Below are 17,355 nucleotides of genomic sequence, written 5' to 3'. Positions count from 1 at the left end.
GAGATAGTTAGGGGTCTTGCAAGTGAGCAGTCACAGTGGCTCAGTGGGGATGATAAGTAATATTTATTATCAATTGGATAAAAACTCACTAGCAGGTATTTATTTCTTGAATAAAAATGTATTTATGAGGAAACTCATAGGATCTAGGTACACAGTAGCTTCAAAACATCTTGGAGATCAAATAATACCATATAACTAACCTGCATTTAATGAAAGTATTGTATTCAGAGCAAGGGAATGATAACCCTATCCTTTTTAATATTAGATCACAATAAATATTGAATAGTTTGTTACATTTATGCTTTCTCATTTAAATAACATATGCATAAACAAGGAACCACAGACACATTCAAAGGAATATGATGAAGACGCTGAAGGCCTCTGAGAATCAGTAGGGCCGTGGGGAGGCAGCATAGGTAATGGGTAGGAGCACAGGCTCTGGGGCCAGACTTGCTGTTAGAAGTCTATGACTTACTATTACTAGCTATGTGACCTTGAGCAGCTTACTTCTGGGTTCTTCGGTTTCCACAGAATGGGTCAAGAATATAAAGATTTGCCTTGTAAAAGCTTTTTTTTTTCTTTTTAATTAAGACTTAGTTCAGGGATTGTATTCTCTGTTAAACATTTTTTACCCAACTGCTCTACTCTCCAGAATCCTTCCAACCTCATATATCTGGCTAAGTTAGGTAACTCAGGCTGAGGGTAATAAAATTGCCTTACTTTTCTGTTTCACACCTAGTTAGAGGCTGATTTTTGTCCCCTAAAATTCTTATGTTGAAGTCCTGACCACCAAGTACCTCAGAATAGGATTAAATTTGGAGATAGAGCCTTTAAATAGGTAACTAAGGTAAAATGAGGTTTTATGGGTGGGCCCTAATCCAATATGACTCATGTCTTTGTAAGGGGAAAAGGTTAAGACACAGTTAAACACAGAAGACACAACATGTGAACATAAAGGGAGAAAATGGCCATTTACAAGCTACAGAAAGAGACCTCAAATGAAACCAACCCTGCTAACACACTGATCTTGGACTTCCAGCCTCCAGAACTATGGGGAAATTTATATTGTTTAAACCACGCAATCTGTCGTACTTTAAAATGGCAACCGTAGCTAACTAATACATACCCTGTGAACTCCATAAAGGCAGGGATTAAATCTTTAATTTCATTTAAAGTTTTTGTTTAAGAAATGAGAATGAAACCAATAATTACTAGGCAAATACTATATGTCAGGCACTCTATTAGGTACTCTCCATAAATTACCTGACTTAATTTTTCCAATGATACTAGGAAATATAGATACTATTATGCCCATTTTATAGATAAGGAAACTGAGGCTGAGAAGACAATAAGTAACTTAATCAGATAGGTGTTACTTCACAAGGATCCCAGAACATCATCTGTATCACACAGTAAAATAATTTTCTTTAGAAAAATAAAAATATTTCTAAAAAAATCAAACAAAACGTTAAAAGGAGATATCTAAAGTTTTTTTTTTTGTTGTTTGTTTGTTTTTGAGGCAGAGTCTCACTCTGTAACCCAGGCTGGAGTGCAGTGGTGCCACCTCATTGTAACCTCCACCTCCCAGGTTCAATCAATTCTCATGCCTCAGCCTCCCAAGTAGCTGGGATTGCAGAAACGTGTCACCATGCCTGGGTAATTTTTCTATTTTTGGTAGAGCTGGAGTTTCACCATGTTAGCCAGTCTGGTCTTGAACTCTTGGCCTCAAGGGATCTGCCCACCTCAACTTCCCAAAGTGCTGGGGTTACAGGCATGAGCCACAGTGCCCAGCCTAAATGTCTTTTGAATGGTTTTTATTCTTTTTCTATTCCAGAAGAACTGGATCCACAGGGTAGAATATTTGTTGTGCTTTGATTCACAGGAGAACGAACTCTGCAGTAATTGGAGCTGCTGAAAGTGGAGTGGATTCAATTGCTGCTACCACTAAAACTAGTGCTAGACAATGCCTTTATAGGGATTGATACTTTAGGAATTCATGCTTTAGGTCAAAGGTTGTACTCGATGACCATTGCTTTCTCTACAAACTCTTCATTAGATTAACCCACTTTATTATGTGTCTGAATTGAATTATACTTCAGTAAGATATAATCAGTCTAACTTGTGATATGTATCTGCATATGTGAACTATTGAGTTACATTTATTTCAAACCTATGGTTAGAAAAACAGTTATTTCTCAAAAACAAGTCACCCTTGATTCAAAACCTCACACTTAATTCAAAAATTAACTCAAAATGGACCACAGATTTAAACTTGTAGGGAAAAAAAAGAGCAAATCCTTGGGATTTGGGTTAGGTAAAGAGCTAGACTTGATGTCAAAATTGTAACCCATAAAGGAAAAGTTGATAAACTGGAGTTCTTCAGAATTGAAAGTGTTTGCTCTGCAAAAGACGCTGCTAAGAGGATGAAAACTTAGCTTATATACTGGGAGAAAATATTTACAAACCAGGTATCTGACAAAGGACTAGTATCTAGAATATATAAAGAATGCACAAAACTCAACAATAAAAAATAATTTAATTAGAAAGTGAGCAAAACACCTGAAGAAGATACACAGATGGCAAATAAGCCAATGAAAATTGTCTGGCATTATTAGCCATTAAGGGAATGCATGTTAAAACCACAATGAAATATCATCATACACCCATCAGAACAGTTAGACAAAATAGTGGCATCACCAAATGGGGTTGAGAGTGTAAAGAAATTGTTCTCATGCATTGCTAATGGAAATGTAACGTAGTATAACCATTCTGAAAAAGAGTTTTACCGTTTCTTATGAAACTAAACATGACCTAGCAATTGTACTCTTGATGTATTTTTCCTAGAGAAATGAAAGATTTATACAAAAAATTAGACACAAATATTTATAACAGCTTTATTTGTAATAGCCAGAAATTGGAACAATAACCATAAATAGAAACAACCTTGATGTCCTTTGGTGCTTGAGTGGTTAAGTAAACCATTGTATATCCATATGATGGAGTACTATTCAGCCGTAAAAGTAAATGACCCATTGATACACACAGCACCTTGGATGATTCTTGAGAAAAGTATGCCGAGTGGGAAAAGCCAATCCCAGAAGGTTACAAAAGGTAACACAATGTTATATAAATAGTTCAACTTCTTATATAAGTGATTCTATGCATAAACCACTCTTAAAATGACAACATTATAGAAATGGAGAACAGATTAGTAGCTCTCGGGGGTGAGGGATTAGGCAGAGGGATGGTGAGGGGAGTATATATGTGGCTATAAAAAGGTATCATGAGAGATCTTTGTGATGATGGGAATGTTTTTTATCTTGACAGTATCGGTGTCAATATCCTGCTTGGGATATTATACCATGGTTTTGCAAGATCTTCCCACTGAAGGAACTGGGTAAAGGGTACAGAGGATCCCTCTGTACTATTTCTTGCAATTTCATATTAGTCTACAATTATCTCAAAAGTTTAGTTTTGAAAATCATAATGAAGGCCAGGTGTGGTGGGTCACACCTGTAATCCCAGCACTTTGGGAGGCCAAGGTGGGTGGATTGCCTGAGGTTGGGAGATCAAGACCAGCCTGGCCAGCATGGTGACACCCCATCTACTAAAAATACAAAAATTACACGGTGTGGTGGCAGGTGTCTGTAATCCCAGCTACTTGGGAAGCTGAGGCAGAAGAACAGCTTGAACCCACTAGGCGGAGGTTGCAGTGAGCCAAGCGCGTGCCATTGAACTCCAGCCTGGACAACAAAGTGAGATTGTGTCTCAAAAAAAAAAAAAAAAGAAAAGAAAAGTAGAGCAAATCATAATGTAATGTCCCTTTCATTTTACTGAAATAAATATTCAGAGCACTTAATAACACTTTTTACAGCCCAGGCCATCACTGTGCATGGTCACCCATGATAATGTGAAAAAACCCTTAAAAGTTGTATTTTCAGAAGCAAAAATTCCAATAACACTAGGTTATTTGCCTAGCCTCTCATTGAAAAATGCACCTGTTGTACTATATGTAATTTTTCTTCTTTTTTTCCAGCCTTTTTCTCATTGTTCTCGTCATATCAGACATTATGGCTTTGGTAAGGCATTACTGTGTAGTCCATATAAATTAAGAGTGCTGGGTTAATTTAATAAAGAGAAATATGAATGCATTTCTGTATGTGAAATCTTTAGATATTGAGTTATAAGTACTGGCATAATTTATGTTCTTTTTATATTATGTTGGATGTATGTCATTATATGTCTGAATGGAATTATACTTTAGTAAGATATGATCAGTCTGACCTGTGGTATATATCTGCATATGTGTCAAAAGTCTTACTACTTGATTATTCAAGTCTGTCATACCTCATCTTCTATGATGCTTTGTATTTGAAATGAACCTTCCAAAGGAAGTTTATAGAGAAAACTTAACTTTCAATTTAGATAATACATCATTTTTCTATTAAGTGTTGATTTTTAACCCTTCTCTCAGATTAAAAATGAAAGGAAAAGGGGGAGGGAAGGAAGGAAGGAAAAAGGAAATACAGCTTTTCTATTGGGAAGATGTTAAGCAAGATATAGCTACAATAAAAGAGCTCTAATGCATGTAGGTAGGCCTTTCGTCTTAATAAAAAAAGGAGCCTATTTTATGTCTGCAAGTATGGGGTGTTCCCAAGACCACTCTCAGCTTTAGTAATTCACTAGAAGAATTCACAGAACTCACTGAATGCCGTTATAGTTAGTTACAGCTTATTCCAGTGCATAGGACAGAGTCCAGGACACCAGATGAAGAGCTTCTGTGTCTCCCTTTGGAATCAGGACAGCACTACCCTCCCACTCTTGATGTGTGACAGTACACCTGGAGTATTGCTAGCCAGGCTTACCTAAGCCCAGACTTTTTATTGGGGCTTGATCACATACTGCCTACCTGGCTGACCTTTTCCCTTCTGGGGTTGCAACTGTTAATATGGCTCAAAACCCTCATCATACATCACATTGTTAGACTGTCCAGTGGCCAAGACCTCAGGCAGAACACTTCTATGAGGCATGACATTCCAGGGGCCTAGAAATCACCTCCCAGTAGCTGAGAAACAAGAGCAGAGCTCTTGTTGGGTAAGGTTAATTCGTCACTGTATAACATCCCATGCTAGAAATAACTAGGAAAACCAGTAAGAGTAGCTTTTTAAATCAGGTTCCTAGTCACTCGGTTTAGATGAGAGTATTTTTTTGTGGTATTGAACTGTTATTCAATCATTGTATTTCTGAAACTGAGCACTTATAATGTGAGAACAAAGCAGCTTTCAGTTTTGTACACAAAGTGGCAAACAGCCATGTTAATAGATGAGGATTGAAATTCTGATTAATTTTATATAAAAAAGATTGCATAAATTAGCTTGCACAGCCATTGATGATCTAGCTTCTGCTCACTTGACTGGCATCTTCTCTCACCTCTCCATCCTTGTTTTCTCTACACCATTCTCACTTTGAAGCTACCAAGTTCTCTCTGGACTCTTGGTGTGTATATAGGCTATTCCCTCTGCCAGAAACTTCTTTCTCCCCAAACCTCCATTCATCTGACTCCTACTTTTTACTTAGATTTCACCTTCCAGTAGGAGGCCTTCTCTTTCATTCTAATCAGGAATTGGGAAACCCTTCCTCTGTTTCTATAATTGCCTGTATTTTCCAGTGGTAACACTCTCTCCACCCACCTCCTGCACACCCCTCCCCCGATAATTTGACTGAATAATTTAGTAGAGCCCACGCCTTCTGAGGAGGAGTTTATCTCTAACACCTAACACAGCGATTGCCACATAGTAGGTAGTCAGTGCAGTAAATATTTGTTGATCAATGGATGACATGGCTTCGCTCCACTGACATCTTTAGTACTATCTAGTGTTTTTTATTGATGTTGGCTTGTTTTTCTTTATTTCTGGTTTTTCAGAAATGCCACTTTTTTGTTCATTTGATTGAATGGTAATTCTATTTCTGGATTTTAGACTATTGCTAATTCTAATCCAAGTAAAAGTTTCAGTAAATGACATATAAGTCTTATTGATTCCAGTCAGATAGTGATTCTCAGTTAGAAATCTGAAACATATGATCCTAAAATAACTTTAGATTGACTCTAAGAAGCTTTGTTTTTAATGGAGCTTTTTTTTTTTTTTTTAACAGCATTTTTTCTTCTTGGTCAAGGATTATGGCAGCTGGCTTGATATTGGAACAAGGTATAGTATATATAGTCATGCGTTGCTTACCAGGGATAGGTTCCGAGAAATGTATTGTTAAGCAATTTCTTTGCTGTGCAAACATCATAGAGTATACTCACACAAACCTAGATGATGTAGCCTACACCACACCTAGGATATGGTATAGCCTATGGCTCCTAGACTATAAACTTGTATAGCATGTTATACTGAATACTGTAGGCAGTTGAAACCCAATGGTAAGTATTTTTGTATCTCCACATAGAAAAGGTAACATAAAAAATTCAGTATAAAAGATTTTTTAACTGGTACACCTGTTACCATGAATGAAGCTTGCGGGACTGGAAATATTCTGGGTGAGTCAGTGAGTGAGTAGTGAGTGAAGGTGAAGGCCTAAGACATTCATGTATACTGCTGTAGACTTGGTGAACACTGTACACTTTGACTACATAAATTCATTTTTAAAATCTTTCATCTGTTAAATTAACCTTCACTTAAACTGTAACCTTTTTACTTTATAAGTTTTTTTTAACTTACTGACTTTATAATAACACTTAGCTTAAACACATAAACACGTTATGTAGCTATACGAAAATATTTTGTTACTTTATATCCCTATTCTCTAAGCTCTTTTCTATTTTAAAATTAATATTTTAATATTTTTTAATTATTTACTTTTTAAACTTTTTATTAAAAACTAAGATACACACACACACACACACACGCATACATTCACCTAGGCCTACAGAGGGTCAAGATTTTCATCTCCACATCTTGTCCCACTGGAAGGTATTCACAGGCAATAACATGCATAGAGCTGTCATCTTCTCTGATAATAGGCTTTCTAGAATACCTCCTGAAGGACCTGCCTGAGGCTCTTTTACAGTTAAATTTATATATATATATATATATATATATATATATATGGAAAAGGAATAGAGTCTAAAAAATGATGAAAAATATGATATAGTAAATGTAGATACCAGTAACAGTTATTGTCATGATCAGATACTGTATACTGCACATAATTGTATGTGCTAGACTTCTGTAGGACCAGCAGTGCAGTAGGTTTGTTTACACCAGCATCACCACAAACAGGTGAGAGTAATGCTTTGTGCTGTGAAGACACTGTGCTGTCACTAGGTCTCTTAAACTCTTATGGGACCACAATGTATATGCAGTCCATTGTTGACTAGAACATCATTATGTGGCATATGACTGCAATCACGTAGAAGTTTTTAATAGTGGAATAAAAAAAATTAAAACTTAGTGTCTTATTATAGAAGGTGCCAATATGATTTTGAGGTAAGCACAGCAAGTAGCTATTATTTTAAGCCCCTGGAAATGAGACATCTCTCCAATTCTTGGCATTAGCACATTGGCAAATATTTCTATGGTATGCTCTGGGAAGGATGATAGATGTTAAGTGCAGAGAGAACTAAAGGCAGCAGAAGATGCAAAAGAAACTGCTTGAATCTGCGGTTTCAAAGTTGATCCTTCCAGTGTCCTGTGTGTTTTCTTAATCTCTCAGTCTCTGTTTAGAAAAATGAAGCTCTTCCAGTTGCAATATGAATTTTATATGGTGGTTTAAATTTCATATGATCATTATCCACCTCTTACAATCTTTAATATGGTAACAGTTTAACATATGATAACTATTTAAAGTGTAATTTGAGGCCAGGGACAGTGGTCCATGCCTGTAATCCCAGGACTTTGGGAGGCTGAGGTGGAAGGATTGCTTGAGCCCAGGAGTTTGATATCAGTCTGGGCAACATAGTGAGACTCTATTTCTACAAAAAGCAAAAAAACAACAACAAAAAAATTACCTAGGTGTGGTGACCCATGCCTGCAGTCTCAGCTACTGAGGAGGCTAAGGCAGAAGTGCTTGAGCCTGGGAGGTCAGGGCTACAGTGAGCCATGATTGGGCCACTGCACCCCAGCCTGGGCAACAGAGTGAGACCCTGTCTCAAAAAATTAATTAATTAGTTAATTAAAAATAAAGTGTAATTTGAACAAAAAGTCAGTTTCCTTTTTATTGTGATTCAAATGTCAATAATTGCCATAACCTGTTAAATTTCTTTTCTCTGAGAAGAAAGTGAAGTTGAACCTTTTGCCTTTTTTCCCCAAATGCATTCTGAGACAGAATATATTTTTGTAGACTGATTTTATTTCATGTAGTCAATATTTATTCAGCACTTTGTGTTGCCAGGAATGATAAGAGTTTGCAGGAGACATTGTGTGTTAAACATCCTCTTCCCTCTGTTGGTATCTCTTAGGCAGCTCCTGGCATGTACTGCCCGGTTATTTATATGCACATCTGCCTCTCCCAATAGACTGTGGATTCCCTCAGATCCAGGATTGGATTTGAACCTCTTACATACCATATGTGCTTGGCATGTAAAAGGTACTCCATAGATAACTGATTTTTCATTTGTCTGTTAAACTTGAATGTTTAGGAAAAGTTTAGATATTCCTTTCTTCTCCCCAGCCCTCTCATTCCAGAATCTCTAGGCAGATAGTGGCCAGAGCGTGGGCTTTAGACAGAGCGCCTAGGTTTGAATCTCATTTCTGCCGCTTTAGAGCTGTGAGACCTTGCTAAGTGACTTTATCTCTCTAAGTCCCCCATTTCTCTTGTAGTCATTTTGAATAAAGCATTTAAGTATTTAGCATAGTACCTGGCATCTAATAAGCTTCAGTGAATGTCAGCTATTGTCATTGCTGTCGTTCTGTAATTCTGTTTTTTCTCCTTTATAGTACTTCCTGTATTTGGCATACCTCTCTTTACTCTCTCTATCATTTGATTATTTTTATTTTAGACATAGGTCAGAATTTTGTTTCAAAAACATTCTGGTAAAATACAGCATTTTGTGTGAGACCTTTTATTTTTAATTGTGGTAAACTACACATAACAAAATGTATCATCATAACAGGTTTTAAGTGTTTGGTTCAGTGGTGTTAAGTGTACGTTCACATGGCTGTGCAACTATTACCACACTACCATCTGGCTCCAGAACTCTTTCCGTCTTGGAAAACAAGCTCTCAGTGTGTTCATCAGCAACACCCTGTTCTCCCTCTCATCAGCCCCTGGCAATCGCCATTCTCCTTTTTGTTTCTATGAATTTGATGACTCTGGATACCTCATATAAATGAAATAATACGGTGTTTGTCTTTCTTGCAACTGAATTATTTCACTTTGTGTAATATCATTTTGCAACTGACTCATTTCACTTGGTATAATATCATCAAGGTTTATTCATGTTGTAGCGTGTGTCAGAATTTCTTTCCTTTTAAAGGCTGGATGATACTTTGTTGTATGTATATATGCATATACCATATTGTTTACCTATTCATCTGTCAATGGATACTAGAGTTGTTTTCACCTTCGGTTATTGTGTATAATGCTGCTGTGAGCTTGAGTGTGAGACTTTTTGGATGAGAGAAATCTAAATTGGTTTCACCCTAAAAAGGTGCCAAGGAATGAAGAACATGCCATTTTCATAGGAAGAAGTGTATCATTAGTTTCTGAACAGACATTCATTTGTATTGCACTAAGAGTTTTAGATTTTCTTTAATTAGCTTGAGGTTTATCTTTACCTGGCATATTTTTTCTTTAAAGTGAAAATTTTTTACTCTTATTACCATTAATAACTTATAAAACACAAAGCACCTTTTCATATCCATGATCTCAATCCAATCCAGCAAATACTTAATCGAGCACCAGCTGTATGCTAGGAGAGTTCCTGGGGAAGAGAAACTCACAGTTCTGAGCTCTCAGAAAGCATAATGCTGGAGAAGGAAGCAGATCCGTGAGCAGGCCATATGGTGCAGTGTGAGAAATTCCAGAGTAGTCTCTCATGTACTGTGAGGACACTTAGGGTGTCTGTCTGAGTCTCATAGCATAAGGAAGGCTTTTCAGGACAGGAGCTGTCTAAACACTGCAAGTGCGGGGCTTAGAAGAGTACGTTGGGTCACAAGAACTAGGGAGAATGTGTAGAGTGAGAGAAGGTGAAGAGCAGAGAACAAGAAGTGTGGAAACGAGGCTGAAAGAAGTGGCCAGAAGGCAGAAAACCTAGAGAGAGCCATATTGTGAAAATCAAGCAAGCATTTCAGGAAGGAGGGAGGTCATGCAGTTTCAGATATGACAGAGTGTAAGTGAAAACGGAAAGGTGTGCCTTGGTTGAAGCAGCAGTGGGCATTGATGAGCTTGGCTGTAGAAGTTTCAGTGGTAGGATCTGGTGCTAGATTGCTGCACTGTATCAGATCCCACTAATTTCCAGGTGAGGACTGCAGACCAAAGATAAACATTTTTCTTTTTTCTACCAAGACCCCAATAAAATAAACCTAGCAAAATGAAAAAAATGGGAGAAGGACTATCAGCAGATTTGAGTTCAACAAATTTCTAGAAGATAGGTAACCAGAGGGAGGAAGCAGCAGCTCAGAAGCTACAGGCAGCTATGGCCAAAGGAAAAGGAGTTTCAGGGTCTTCCGACTCAGTCAGACAGTAATGTGGAAGGAGGAATGAGGACGGGAAGCAGATTAATTGGATATCTGTCTACCAAATGATGGTATCAACAGGCTCTCCATAGCCTGTCTCCTGCTTCCTTTATCCCCATGGAGAAAAGTGCTACAGGCATTTTACTCCTAGTAGAAAACCAGAAGACACCTCTTGAAGAGATTAAAAAAAAAAGAACTGGGAGGAATTTCACTGCTGTGATATATGTGCCTCGACTTTAGTAAGGCCGTTCCCCATTCTAGCATGTGTAGACTCATGCTAACAAAGGGCAGGAGAGTCACCCCTCTTGCTCATCCTAAAACATGACACGGCAATTCCTATCACATGCAGAGAATTAACTGGTGGCCATCCTATTGGTGAGTGAGACCTAGAGAGAAAAGAGACTTTCTTAAAAAGTGAAATACATACTACCCTATGACCTAGCAATTCCATGCCTAGGTACCCAAGAAAAGGCAAAACATGTATGTTGAAAGACTCGTACAGGAATTTTCATGGTAGCTATATTCGCAATAACCAGAATCTTGACCCAAATGTTCATCAGCACATGAATGGATAAACAAATTGTACTATATCCATATAATGGCATATTACTTACCTATAAAAACAAATGAGTAAGTGACGGACTCAACTACATGGATGACTGTCAGAAACTTTATAGATTTAAAGAAACCAGATATGTATGAGTATATAGTGTACTCCATTTATATAAAATTCTAGAGCAGGCAAAACTATAGTCACAGAAAGTTGATCACCGGTTGTCTGGGGCTGGTGGTTAGGGAATGACTGACCACAAAAGGGGACATGGGAACTTATGGGGTAATAGATATGTTCTATATTTTGATGGTGTTGTTAGTTACATGGGTGTACCATTTGTCAATACTCAGCTAGCTGGACGTTTAAAATGGTTCCATTTTCTCACATGTAAATTATGCCTCAAAGTTGATTCATAAGGAAAAATAGAAAAACTAAAAGTTGAAATGAGTGGAGCATAGTATACGTAGGTGAAATTCTGGTTAGTAGCCAGGACTTTGTTTTAAAAAGATGCATCCATAAACAGCAACATAAAGATAAGTCATGTCAGGGGGTAACCACCAGAAGATCTAAAAATAAAAGTACTTAGTGTGGTTGCTCTAAAAAGTGAATACAAAGGAATGAGAGATTGTTGCTTTTCATTATAAATCTTTCTCTATTATATTGCTTTTTTTAAAAAATTTTTTATTGCATTTTAGGTTTGGGGGTACATGTGCAGAACATGCAAGACAGTTGCATAGCTACACACATGGCAGTGTGTTTTGCTTCCTTTCTCCCCTTCACCCACATTTGGCATTTCTCCCCGGGCTATCCCTCCCCACCGCCCCCTCCCACTGGCCCTCCCCATTTCCCCCCAATAGACCCCAGTGTTTAGTACTCTTCTCTCTGTGTCCATGTGTTCTCATTTTTTATCACCCACCTATGAGTGAGAATATGCGGTGTTTCGTTTTCTGTTCTTGTGTCAGTTTGCTGAGGATGATGTTCTCCAGATTCATCCATGTCCCTACAAACGACACAAACTCATCATTTCTGATTGCTGCATAATATTCCATGGTGTATATGTGCCACATTTTTCCAATCCAGTCTATCATCAATGGGCATTTGGGTTGATTCCAGGTCTTTGCTATTGTAAACAGTGCTGCAATGAACACTCGTGTACATGTGTCCTTCTAGTAGAACGACTTATAGTCTTTTGGATATATACCCAGTAATGGGATTGCTGGGTCAAATGGAATTTCTATTTCTAAGGCCTTGAGGAATCGCCACACTGTCTTCCACAGTGGTTGAACTAATTTACACTCCCACCAACAGTGTAAAAGTGTTCCTTTTTCTCCACATCCTCTCCAGCATCTGTTGTCTCCAGATTTTTTAATGATCGCCATTCTAACTGGCATGAGATGGTATCTCAATGTGGTTTTGATTTGCATCTCTCTGATGACCAGTGACGATGAACATTTTTTCATATGATTGTTGGCCTCATATATGTCTTCTTTCGTAAAGTGTCTGTTCATATCCTTTGCCCACTTTTGAATGGGCTTGTTTGTTTTTTTCCTGTAAATCTGCTTGAGTTCTTTGTAAATTCTGGATATCAGCCCTTTGTCAGATGGGTAAACTGCAAAAATTTTTTCCCATTCTGTTGGTTGCCGATCCACTCTAGTGACTGTTTCTTTTGCCGTGCAGAAGCTGTGGAGTTTGATTAGGTCCCATTTGTCTATTTTGGCTTTTGTTGCCAATGCTTTTGGTGTTTTGTTCATGAAGTCCTTGCCTACTCCTATGTCCTGGATAGTTTTGCCTAGATTTCCTTCTAGGGTTTTTATTGTGCCAGGTCTTATGTTTGAGTCTTTAATCCATCTGGAGTTAATTTTAGTGTAAGGTGTCAGGAAGGGGTCCAGTTTCTGCTTTCTACACATGGCTAGCCAGTTTTCCCAACACCATTTGTTGAACAGGGAATCCTTTCCTCATTGCTTGTTTTTGACAGGTTTATCAAAGATTGTATGGTTGTAGATATGTTGTGTTGCCTCTGTTGCCTCTGTTCTGTTCCATTGGTCTATATCTCTGTTTTGGTACCAGTACCATGCTGTTTTGATTACTGTAGCCTTGTAGTATAGTTTGAAATCCGGTAGTGTGATGCCCCCCGCTGTGTTCTTTTTGCTTAGAATTGACTTGGCTATGCGGGCTCTCTTTTGGTTCCATATGAAGTTCGTGGTGGTTTTCTCCAGTTCTGTGAAGAAAGTCAATGGTAGCTTGATGGGTATAGCATTGATTCTGTAAATTACTTTGGGCAGTATAGCCATTTTTACGATAATTCTTCCTAACCATGAACATGGAATGTTTCTCCATCTGTTTGTGTCCTCTCTGATTTCGTTGAGCAGTGGTTTGTAGTTTTCCTTGAAGAGGTCCCTTACATTCCTTGTGAGTTGTATTCCAAGGTATTTTATTCTTTTTGTAGCAATTGTGAATGGCAGTTCGTTCTTGATTTGGCTTTCTTTAAGTTATATTGCTTTTTAATACTGCATGTATGACTGATAAAAATTAAAGAGAAAATGCATAAGTAGAATTGTAGGTCAGGAAAATGCATAAGTAGAATTTCAGGTTTAATTAGAAAAGGGAGGAGAAACAGAGTAATATTTTCATGGGAATACCCTCACACCTTCCTTTGAGAGAGATTTTATTTTCATTTATTTTACTAATGAGCATAAGGAATATTATAATTAGGAGTGAATGTCCCTAGTTATATCAGTTTAATTACTCTCTGTCAAAGAAGGGTTTTGAAGGCATTATGTGGGGGCCAAATGGAGTGAGCTCATTCCCAGAGCAGAGTAGAGGCAGAGAGCCACCCACAAGGTCACAGCAAGGCTGTGTATTGCTACACAGAGTTCACATACCCAACAATTGTTTATCTGAGATAGGAGTCCTGAAAGACATGATAAAGGCTGTTTAGAGACTACAGAGTCTTCTTTATTAGATAAAAGGCAAAGTAAGATAGAAGCTCAAACTTGAGTAGGAGGCCCTGGATATCAGTCAGAGGATTGCCCCCGTTCACACATCTACCAAAAATACCCAACACTTCTACTGTGCTACTCTATTTACATTATCTTCTACATTGTTTTGTGTGATTTTCATCACAACACTGTGAAGTAGATATTACCTTTCACAGTAGATACATTTATTGTCTTCATTTTACAGATGAGGACATGTTGGCCCTAAGGAGATTGTGACTTGCTCATGTCACACAGTCTAAAAATGGTTAAGCTGACTGATCTTAAAGGAAGCACTTGCAATAGGGGAAGCTGCCATGGGGTGTGCAGGCTGCTCAGTCACTGCCTGTTTTGTGCATACTTCCACACTGCACAGTTAGCAAAATGATTTATCATTTATGTCAAAAGATGGAAACAAGTAGTAAATGTCACATTGGTGATTAAGAGGAAAACCTTGTGACATGAAGACTATTGTTAGCAAGTTAAAAGCTGTGATTAAAGAAAGCCTGTGGGAGTATTATGCTGCCAAAATGAAAGCTTTGAGGAAGGCCCAAAAGGGCTTTTGTGGGGCTGCAGAGAATGGAGGGCAAAATCAGGGAAGTAGTGTTGAAACGAGATACCCAGAAGCAAGCCCTTAAACAAATTTTTCTTGGCTGCACCCTCCCCTTTGCTTACCTTGATTATGCCTAGGACTGAAGCAGAGAAAATTTAAACCTGAATTCCTTGGAATCCTGAATGCATTTATCTTTTTCCCACTTACTAACTTATTTAGTCTTTAATGCTTCATTCAACAACTACTTACTGAGTAACAATATAAGACTATCTTTCTAATTATATTAATTCTGCCCCTTATTCAGTTTTTCTAAGCTGAGTAATCCATTCTCTTGATAGTTTGTCATGGGTTCCATTCTGTTCAGCAGTTTTCCATTTCATTTCTGTCACCTTTAGTCTTTCATCTAAAACTTGATTGGCAGGGTATTATTCTCAGAACAACTTCTCTTTTCTTTCTCTACCTCTCTAATAATATACTGTTTTATTTTAAAAAGAAAAAAACGGGAAGGGAGGGGAGGAAGGAAAAAGAAAGGGAAAGGAAGGAAAGAATGCAAAGGAAAGAAGGAAAAAAGGAGGACAAAGGGAGGGAGAAAGAGAGAAAGAATAAGAAGTGCTCACTTAAGCAGCACATATACTAAAATTGGAATGATACAGAGAAGATTAGCATGGCCCCTACGCAAGGATGACACACAAATTCGTGAAGCATTCCATATTTTTGCAATGAAGAAAATGAGTCGACTAATGGGAAAGAAAACCAGCCAGTAACAAAATGGCAGGATCAAATTGACACATAACAATATTAACATTGAATGTAAATGGCCTAAACGCCCCAATCAGAAGACACAGACTGGCACACTAGGTAAAAAGTCCAAACCCATCAGTGTTTTCAGGAAACCCATTCACATACAGAGACACATAAACTCAATATAAAGGGGTGGAAGAAGATTTACCAAGCAAATGGAGAACGAAAAAAGCAGGAGTTGCAATCTTAATCTCTGATAAAATGGACTTCAAACCAACAAAGATCAAAAGAGACAAAGGACACTACATAATGGTAAAAGGATCAATCCAACACGAAGAGCTAACAATCCTAAATATATATGCACCCAACACAGGGGCACCCAGATACATAAAGCAAGTTCTTAGTGACCTAACATGAGATTTAGACTCCCACACAATAATAGTGGGAGACTTCAACACTCCACTGTCAGTATTAGATCAACGAGACAGAAAATTAACAAGGACTTCCAGGACTTGAATGCAGAGCTAGACCAAGCAGACCTAATGGACATATACAGAACACCCACCCCAAATCCACAGAATGTACATTTTTCTTAGCACCACATTGCACTTACTCTAAAATTGACCACATCATTGGAAGCAAATCACTCCTCAGCAAATGCAGAAGAACAGAAATCATAACAGTCTATCAGACCACAGCACAATCAGACTAGAACTGAGGATTAAGAAACACACTCAAACCTGCACAACCACTTGGAAACTGAACAACTTGCTTCTGAGTGTTGACTGGATAAACAATGAAATGAAGGCAGAAATAAAGATGTTCTTCAAAACCAATCAGAATGAAGACACAACTTACCAGAATCTCTGGGACACCTTTAAAGCAGTGTCGACAGGGAAATTTATAGCAATAAATGCCCACATGAGAAACAAGGAAAGATCTAAAATTGATACCCTATCATCAGAATTGAAAGAGTTAGAGGAGGAAGATCAAAACAACTCAAAAGCTAGCAGAAGACAAGAAATAACTAAGATCAGAGCAGAACAGAAGGAGATAGAGACTCAAAAAACCCTTCAAAAAAAATCGATAAATTCAGGAGCTGGTTTTTTGAAAAGATAGACCACTAGCCAGATTAATAAAAAAGAAAAGGGAGAAGAATCAAATAGCTGCAATAAAAAATGATAAAGTGGATATCACCACTGATCCCACAAAAATGCAAACTACCATCAGAGATTACTATAAACATCTCCGTGCACATAAACCAGTAAACCAGGAAGAAATGGATAAATTCCCAGACACTTGTACTCTACCAAGACTAAACCAGGTGGAAGTTGAAACCCTCTATAGACCATTAACAAACACTGAATAAAAGGCAGCAATCAATAGCCTACCAACCAAAAAAAAGTCCAGGTACAGATTGGTTTACAGCCAAATTCTACCAGACATACAAAGCAGAGCTGGTTCCATTCCTTCTGAAACTGTATCAAACAATACAAAAGGAGGGAATCCTCCCTAACTCACTTTATGAGACCAACATCATCCTGATACCAAAACCAGGCAGAGACTCAACTAAAAAAGAAAACTTCAGGCCAATATCCATGATGAACATCGACGCAAAAATCTTCAATAAGATACTAGCAAACTGATTGCAACGGCACATCAAGAAGCTTATCCATCACGATCAAGTAGGCTTCATCCCAGGGATGCAAGGCTGGTTCAACATATGCAAATCCATAAACATAATCCATCACATAAACGGAACCAAAGAGAAAAACCACATGATTATCTCAATAGATGCAGAGAAGGCCTTTGACAAAATTCAACAGCCCTTCATGCAACAAACTCAATAAATAG

At 37.9% G+C, this 17,355-nt stretch overlaps 1 protein-coding gene and 1 non-coding gene across 11 annotated transcripts in view; both read left to right on the top strand.

Annotated features, from left to right (window-relative positions):
- Nucleotides 1-17,355, top strand: part of PIGN (phosphatidylinositol glycan anchor biosynthesis class N) — a 143,264-nt gene that overhangs the window by 107,714 nt on the left and 18,195 nt on the right. For 9 of the 10 annotated variants that reach the window (XM_035271293.3, XM_035271286.3, XM_078348254.1 and 6 more), the window contains 2 exons: nt 4,037-4,079; nt 6,154-6,206. The exons of the other annotated variant lie outside the window; for it this stretch is intronic. In XM_035271293.3, coding sequence (XP_035127184.3) covers nt 4,037-4,079; nt 6,154-6,206 — 96 coding nt within the window. The remainder of the gene's footprint in view (nt 1-4,036; nt 4,080-6,153; nt 6,207-17,355) is intronic. 10 annotated transcript variants of the gene reach the window in all.
- On the top strand, nt 15,370-15,476 carry LOC118146976 (U6 spliceosomal RNA). The gene has a single exon (XR_004733159.3). It is a non-coding gene; the product is annotated as a U6 spliceosomal RNA (small nuclear RNA).

Source organism: Callithrix jacchus, chromosome 13 (genome assembly GCF_049354715.1).
Source record: "Callithrix jacchus isolate 240 chromosome 13, calJac240_pri, whole genome shotgun sequence".
NCBI classification, from domain to species: Eukaryota; Metazoa; Chordata; class Mammalia; order Primates; family Cebidae; genus Callithrix; species Callithrix jacchus.
The sequence above is the reverse complement of the archived record's forward strand: the minus strand, read 5'-3'. Positions and strand labels throughout refer to the sequence as shown.